The sequence below is a fragment of the Takifugu flavidus genome, chromosome 8 (genome assembly GCF_003711565.1).
Source record: "Takifugu flavidus isolate HTHZ2018 chromosome 8, ASM371156v2, whole genome shotgun sequence".
Classification (NCBI taxonomy): Eukaryota; Metazoa; Chordata; class Actinopteri; order Tetraodontiformes; family Tetraodontidae; genus Takifugu; species Takifugu flavidus.
The window spans coordinates 7,805,818-7,813,768 of record NC_079527.1 but is presented as its reverse complement, the minus strand read 5'-3'; the positions used below and the strand labels follow the sequence as shown (position 1 = coordinate 7,813,768).

The following is a 7,951-nucleotide window of genomic DNA, read 5'->3' as shown; positions in this document are numbered from 1 at the left end:
GCCCCGGTCCTGCTGTTTCCAGTTTCACCAGTTTGAGGAGCACATTACAAACTGGCAAGTGGGCTTCCAGTTCTCCTCCCACAGATCCTGCTATTGTTGGAGAGCTCTCAGCTGGAACTTCTTCAAAAGCTGCCAGCACTTTTTTTAAAGGCTTGATCAATAGATCTAAATTGGGCAGGTTTCTTGCGCTGTTATACATTTTCTCTTAGTTTGCAGAAAATAGAAGGCCTGAGGTAGCTGGATGTCTTTGTAGTGTAAAGTGTGTGAATATATTTGGAATGACCCGAATAAGTGTATTACTGCTTTATGTTTCCCAGAGGTTTTCTATCAGACATCGCGAGCCAAAAGCAGTATTTGAGCAGCCCCTGTTTTTAAGATTGCCTCTAAATTTCGCTCTTTTTCACTTCCTGACAGGTGCAGTTGCTCATTTACTCACCCCCGGCACTAACGCAAGGTCCATTAACGTGGAGCTTAAAGGGCGTGCGAGAGCAGTATTTATAGCGGGACACACAATTAGGCTGTATCAGCGAATCAAAGCACCTTTGCACCGGCTGACTTTCCTGGGACAGTCCCGCACCAGATTACAGCAGTCGTTTTTCTGTTCAAAATGAAGCACGTGCATATGGATGCGAATACATGAAGGCGGTATTTATCCATGAGATTTCTCTCCTTTTTTAATCAACGCAAAGGTAATGGGACACTGCACGTCTCTTTCCAAAGGATGCATTATGGCTCTTATTGAAAACGAATCACCGTGAGAGAAAGGACGCGCCTGCGCAGGAGCTCCGCGCGTCCGTCCTCAAGATACTTTCTCCTTTGCTTCTTTGGGGCTGCATTGTTAATTCTTTTTGGATGCACCGTAGACTAAAACAGGGGCTAATAACTACAAAACAGCCTCCTGGATAAACCGGAGCGCGGTGGAAGGATGCTGAAGCAGGTGGATTTTCCCAATTGGAGGCGCAAAGCGCAGAGAAGGAGCGACGCACGACAGCCGCCCGACCACAATACCTGCTCCGAAAGGAACCGCCGTCATCCATAGATATGCCGCCGGTCAATGTGTTTCTCCCTCTGGAAACAATTGGGTTCCATTTCCCGCAAGTTCCACGTGGCATAAACGAGGATATGGGCGCGTTGACGCCAACGGACGCGCGTCCTCTTTGGAAATTATTGGAGTGACAAAAATAAACACGACTGTTGAGCCCGAATCAATCTGTTCAAGGACATATTCACCTGCCAGGATGGTCGGCGCACTTTTATCCGAGGAGTCGCTCTACATTGGGATGGAGGTGCTAATTGCAGTCGCGTCCGTAATCGGAAACGTGATGGTGGTTTGGGCGGTGAAAATTAACAAATCGCTGCGCGACACTACGTTTTGTTTCATCGTCTCCCTGGCGCTTGCGGACATCGCAGTGGGAGCCCTGGTCATCCCGCTGGCCATAACCATCAGCATCGGACTCCAAACTCACTTTTACAGCTGCCTGCTCGTGGCGTGCACGGTGCTGGTGCTGACGCAAAGTTCAATCCTGGCCCTCCTGGCCATCGCGATTGACCGCTACCTCAGAGTCAAAATCCCGACCAGGTAACGAGGTTTGGAAGTTGCACATCCAACCTTTCCCATTGTACCTGACAGCTGTCCTAAAGGTTCTTTATCTAGTGGTATTTCGGTTCCTGGGGGGCACAGAAGAGGTCAGGTTAGCTGTCACCACGATTGTCTTTGTATTTTGCGCAAGACCACTGCAAGAGTGAAATAGAAGGTAGAGGGATGATGCTGTGAGGCTGAAAGGATACGCTTACCGTAGGAGAGAGGCTGTAACATCAAACTTTTAATTACCACTTGATGTCTGATAGACTTTTAATTAGAGTTCATCAGATATCCTTGTAGACTTAATTACTCAACCAGCGTGACTCAAAAGCAAAAGGTTTAATATTCTGTATCAATAAAGTGGCTAACCCGTGGTGATGTTATGTAGAAATTGGATTTTCAGTTATTTCAGGTGGTGTAGAACATTGTATTGCTTTTGTAGCCCCCCTCGGGCTAATTTCCTTTTTTCCCAGGCCCCCTCGTTGGTGTCAGATCATCTCTTCGACACACAGATCCCTAATCGATGCTAATCTGAGAGATGGCACCTGTGACATTTGGTCTCAATTGTAATGTTTTATTTAGCCCAAGGCTGCACTTAAAGGTCATCCCTAATATTTCCCAACATCAATAAACCCGAATAAACAGCAGCCAGTGTTGATTCAGAAGGGCGGGATCCTTGTGCCTCTCGTACTTCGGTTGTGGCTCTACGTGATTTATCTCGGTATCGAGCTGGATCTTTTGTCCTTTTATGGAAAAATAATATTGATTTTAAAAAAAGAGGTCCCTCTGCTATTGTTACCAACAAGGTTATCAAAAACCAACAAAAACTGTTTAAATAATGTGGAATATTGAAAATCAGCCTTGTCTAAAGGTTTTCTTCCAAGAAATGATGGTGCTTAAAATTTTGTCTGAGGTCTATGGACCAAAAAAGAGTTTATTTCCTATCACCTAAATGCTGCCAGAGCCTCACTACATTCCCGACACTTCGGTTTTGTCCCCAGAAATGCTGTTCAGATCATGTCACCAACTCGGATATATAAATTAAAGTTGTCCTGCATGTTTGGCAGCATTTGATCAGAAGAGAACCGGAAGCAGAACAAATGATGAAAGAACGCCCCCATCTGAGTGGGAAAAGTGCTGACGGGATGATGTGTTTGCAGGTACAAATGCGTGGTGACCCCTCGGCGCGCGGGCCTGGCGGTGGTGGTGTGCTGGACGGTGGCGTTCATCGTGGGGCTCACGCCCATGTTGGGCTGGAACAACCTGAGGCGCCTCCAGCAGAACGGCTCCATCAGCTCCGACCTCGTCATCACCTGCCAGTTCGAGAACGTCATCAGCATGGACTACATGGTCTACTTCAACTTTTTCGGATGGGTGCTGCCGCCACTGCTGCTCATGCTGGTCATCTACGCTGAGATCTTCTACATGATCCACAAGCAGCTCAACAACAAGAAGCTTAACACCAGTCACGCGGATCCCAACAAGTACTACGACAAGGAGCTAAATCTGGCCAAATCGCTGGCTCTGGTCCTTTTCCTCTTTGCCATCAGCTGGCTGCCCCTCCACATCATCAACTGCATCACACTCTTTTGCCCAGACTGCCAGAAGCCGATCGTGCTCCTCTACATCGCCATCTTGCTCACTCACGGCAACTCCGCTGTCAACCCGATTGTCTACGCCTTCCGTATTAAGAAGTTCCGCATGGCGTTCAGAAAAATCTGGCAGCAGTACTTCTGCTGCAAAGACACACCAGCTCTGGAGCTCCAGCCCAGCGACAGGAAGGAAATGCCCAGCCTCATGCCACAGACGGAGATGCCCCTTCGGGACAAAATCCTTCAGTCTGATCCCACTCCACTGATTCAGGCCGCACCTGAGCGGCAGCAGAACCACAGCCTGGCACCACAGGAGCAGCCACAGTTGTTGCAACAGGATACAGTCTGAGGCGAGGACATTGCTGATGACTGCAGGGGGAAATTGAAGGGCCCCCGTTTGGGCTGCGCCCTCATTCGAACGTGTTCTCGTGAGGAGCGGTTCTACAAAACCTTGCTGCAGAGGAGCCTTTTAAGGGAACACTTGATGTCCTGAGGAGGACGTACAGTGTTTGGTTTGGTCACAGTGACAAAAAGGCAACATGCAGCTATCTTAGTAATCTAAAGACATTACTCTTTCATGTGGAGTTCATTTTGCTCACACTTTGTTGAATGTGCAATAAGTCACTGTGTTTGCTGCGTATCAGGTTATCAACTGTAGCTTAAAGCCAGAGCGTCTGTTTCCAAATGAAGAACCATCTTCCTGTAATTGTCATATTGTGTATGTCTAAACTGGGAGTAGCTGAGGGTTGTGAATGTAACAGTGACGTAAATACGGGGGCGATAACGGGGTCTTGGTGACACAGCGAGTGCAACGGTGAGCGAGGTGTTTCCAACCAGACAGGGTGATGATGCGAGAGTTTTTTTAATCCTTTAACTCCTCCGTGCCGGAGTCCTGCGAGGAACTGGACGTACTGTTGCATTACCGATGAGACGGGCAGGGATGGGAAACCAACAGCTGGAGATGAGGGTGGGGTGGTGGGGGGTAACCTTTTTAGAAGCCGTGTGCAGGAAACTACTGGCTACAAGATGACAGCTGTTCACAGGGGACTGGGACAAGATGCACTTAACGCTGGTGTTTATCCAGCCACTGTGCCGGCTGGCGGTGAGCGTGGTGGGTTTTTGTCTAATGACCTTATCACACCATACCACACGCCTCCACGGCCTTACACAGGTTAGAAGGACTTAAAGAGCTGAGTGGGTGTGTTTATTATAAGCTCAATATTCTGCCCCACCGAGGCATGTGGAGATGGATAATTACGGCACGTTCAAATGCCGCTGGGTAAAAAAGCAAAAGACTTTAAGAATGTAAAATTGTTCTCTTTGGTTCCCCGTAAAGACTGGACTGAGTGCACTGACAAAGGTGGAGAGGAGCTCTGGCATGAAAAGTGTTGCAGTCTTGCCAAAAACCTCTCAAGTGGCCAGTCAACATTATTACTACAGTACATGGATATTTGAGAAACAGTATCAACAGAATCCTTTGCAGCTCCCTGATTTTTGGATTTTCTACCAGGTTCCCTGTACATAACACACCAGAGGACAAACCAGTGAATAATAAATGTTTAAAATAAGGGTGCTCACTAAAGATAATAATATTTAGCACCTTTAATTACTGTTCTCATCCCTACAAAATTGTGCAAATATTGTTGTTTTATTCTTTTAATTTTGTATTTATTCATGACCTCGTCCATACTGTACTTTATAATTTCTCACTGGTTAAAGAAGCAGCTGAATATGTTTAAAAGCAGGACCTCTGTTCCAAGCGTAACTTTGGATGTGAACATTGCTTGACACTCCTGTAAAAAAAGTCACTTTTTATTCATTTTATTCCAGACAAAAGTTGTCTTTCTCCATAAGACGGTGACGATCACGGCCAACACAGTTCGGGTGGTTCCGTCAAGCAGAAGATCTCGGCACACTCTGTTTATTTTGGCCACATGCAAAACAGAAAAAGGATCTCATGATGGCTAATTTACACTCTCCCACATGTAAACAGTGGGTTTTACCACCTTTAACCTCACTGTTATGCTTGGCCACTTTTTTGTTTTAGCCGGAGGAAGCTTTGAGAGAAATACAGCAGGCAAATGGTGATAAATTATCAACAGGACTGAACCTATTTATAGGGGGTTTAGCCAGACTAAGAGAGAAAGTTGAGTGATACTGTGAATCAACACTTTGTAAGGTTATAAAACCATCAGCCCTGGATATTTTAAGCTCTCGATATTTGAAGCTCATTATGATAAACGTGGGAATTCTTATCATGTCTTGTGAAGGTGCTGAGCTTCAGGATTGAGTTTCTGCTCATGCATAGATCTGCACCTTAAAGGACAGTCTAATGCTGGAGCGATGACCAGTTGACCTCCTCTCTGCTGTGACTGGCTGCCCTTGAGGTTAATGTGGCCGCTAACCGCAGATCCAGAGAGGAAGAAAGGAGCATCTCTTTCCACTGATTTATTCTTAAGTTCCAGAGTGAACTCAGGGTTGGTTGCAGCCACAGTTAAAACGAGTTCGCTTTGCTAGACGAGGTTGATGCTTTGACACGCGGTCACAACCATTATTTCCACAGGATGGTGCATTTCAGCGGCATGTCAGGACTGCACTTCTTCATCAACATCAGCAAGTCCAACTGACATAAACACTTGAAGCCCCCAAAGATCCTACAGTCATCTAGAGATCGCGGCGGAGGGGAAAAGGCTTGATCTTTGTCTCCCAGGACCAAGCTTTTTTATTGAAAAGGGACGAGCTGTTTGATCCTTCTCAGCCCTCATCATTTGGCACCAACATGTAAGCCCATTATTCTCCTAATGCCGAAACAGGAACTCGGTCTTAATGAAGAGCAGTGAGGGTGTGAGCACAAGAAGGATGTAGCTGAAGAAGTTGTGGTTACAGCAGCAGATATCTGTTGTCATGCTGCAGTTGTGCTAAAAACAAATCAGTCACAAAAATCCTTCCCCTGATGCAGGAGCAGCTGTGTTGGCGTGCAGGAGTGTGAGCATCAATTCCTAGGTGGCTGCATCAAAAATGATGAGCAGAGATGCAAAAGCATAGCCACATTTGCAGCAGATGGACCATTTGCATAAATCAAAAAGAAAAAAAACCCAACAAACAGAAACAATTCTCAAAGATTAAAAAAAAAAAACATCTATAAATTTGAGACTGCCTCTACCGGAGCCTCTGGCTGAGAGCATGTGTGAAAACCCAACAAATAATACAAACTCATTTCACCTAAAATAAAAAATAAAAAATGAATTATTCACCAAGCAGGCCTGTAAAATTAGAACAACATTAATATTTCATCTCTTTTCTCCCATCAAACCACACTAAACAATAGACTGCTGCGTGGAACAGCAGATGAGACGAGAGGCTAAATTTAGAAACTTTCAAATCGTTTTCAGTGAGCCTTTTTATGGAGCAGACTTCAGAGGTGCTTCCAGGCTCTGCTCGGCTGCAGCATCCACCCTCTCAAGTGTTCCTCTCAAAGCGTCTTCTCCTACCTGGCACTAATTCTCAGCACCGTTTCTGGCTCCTTTGGCCTCGTTGACCGTCGTTGTGGCAGGCTGCCACCTGCTGGCGAGGAATAAAACCAAGATTTTCAGAATGAGCCCTAAACAGCGCCAGGGGAATTCTGATTTCTTATGCAGGGTGGAGAGGTCACATCTGCTTCCTTCATTAAGCTTTTCCCACAGGTTACGATGGCCACTTCAGGCCCTTTAATCTCAAATCTTCAGAAGGATTTCCCAAAGACCTCCTTACCTAAATAAACTCTTTGTAACACAGAGGGATTGGATATCATCGGCGTGTTCAATATCAAACTACATCTATAACTTATTTAATTTATTCCTGCACAGAAAAACAAGAACACACGGTTTTAAAAGAATGTAGGTTATCATAAGTAGGTCAAAATCATCAAGTATAACTTTACAGTCACTGAAAGTTTTCCATTACTGCTAATTAATCATTTTTAATAGGTGGAGTACATAATCCTATAGCTGAACTGCTGATGCCAATGTATTTCTCCCTCTTTTAGTGATGAAGGCACAGTCATCAGTAAGTGTGTAACCACGGCCGGTAAGGTCAGGATTTCTGATGTTTTTTACTGGAAAATGACAAGGCGTGTGCACAGGTTTGTGCCCTCAAGGGAAATTGTTGCGTTCATCTCAGCCCGCATGAATTCAAATCCAGGCATTCCTTCGTGTGGTAATACGGCCAGAATTCCAGCAAACAAACACATAAAGGAGGGATAATTGCTTGTTTCAACAAGTCTGAGCCGTGCAGAGTGTGCAGAGTTCACTGAAGCTCTGACTCACTTCCCAGATGCTATCAGCTGCTTTTCCTTTATCAGGAAGGGGAATTTCCCTTTTCGCTATTTTTCCAAAATGCTTGTTTTTAAAAACCCTTTGAGCTGATGTCTTTTTATTTTTACTCCACTAATTTTAAAGGATGGGCTGGTGGCAACATTCCAACCTCTGACAGGGACCATCTTATTGTTTTGGCTTACAGGCTCTGTCGTACTTGTGGTATAGATCTTCCAAAACAGCTATTTTAAACATTATGGAGGAGTTGCTCCATATTGTGTTAAACAAGCAATAATGCTGTAAGATTCTGTGCAATCACAGCTCCAAAGGTTGCTTATACTGTCACTCCCTGTGGCCGCATGAGGCTGGAACGCCCAGGCCCCTGCTTACGACTGGCACTAATTAGCTTTTAAAAGTGGTGGCGAGAGATGGTTCTTCATAAAGTCAACAAAACTCCCCCGCCCTGAATTCACTCGACAGCGCCG

At 45.5% G+C, this 7,951-nt stretch overlaps 1 protein-coding gene across 1 annotated transcript; it reads left to right on the top strand.

Annotated features, from left to right (window-relative positions):
* The first annotated feature begins 411 nt into the window (after positions 1-411).
* adora1b (adenosine A1 receptor b) lies at positions 412-6,949 on the top strand. Its single transcript, XM_057041738.1, has 2 exons — positions 412-1,579; positions 2,743-6,949. Exons 1-2 carry the CDS (start codon positions 1,239-1,241, stop codon positions 3,521-3,523), a joined length of 1,122 nt encoding a protein of 373 aa, XP_056897718.1. The 5' UTR covers positions 412-1,238; the 3' UTR covers positions 3,524-6,949.
* Positions 6,950-7,951: the final 1,002 nt, after the last annotated feature.

Coding starts and splice junctions, on each gene's coding strand:
- adora1b (XM_057041738.1), top strand. CDS start 1,239: ATGGTCGGCGCACTTTTATCCGAGGAGTCGCTCTACATTGGGATGGAG. Junction 1,580..2,742: donor AGAGTCAAAATCCCGACCAG/GTAACGAGGTTT, acceptor ATGTGTTTGCAG/GTACAAATGCGTGGTGACCC.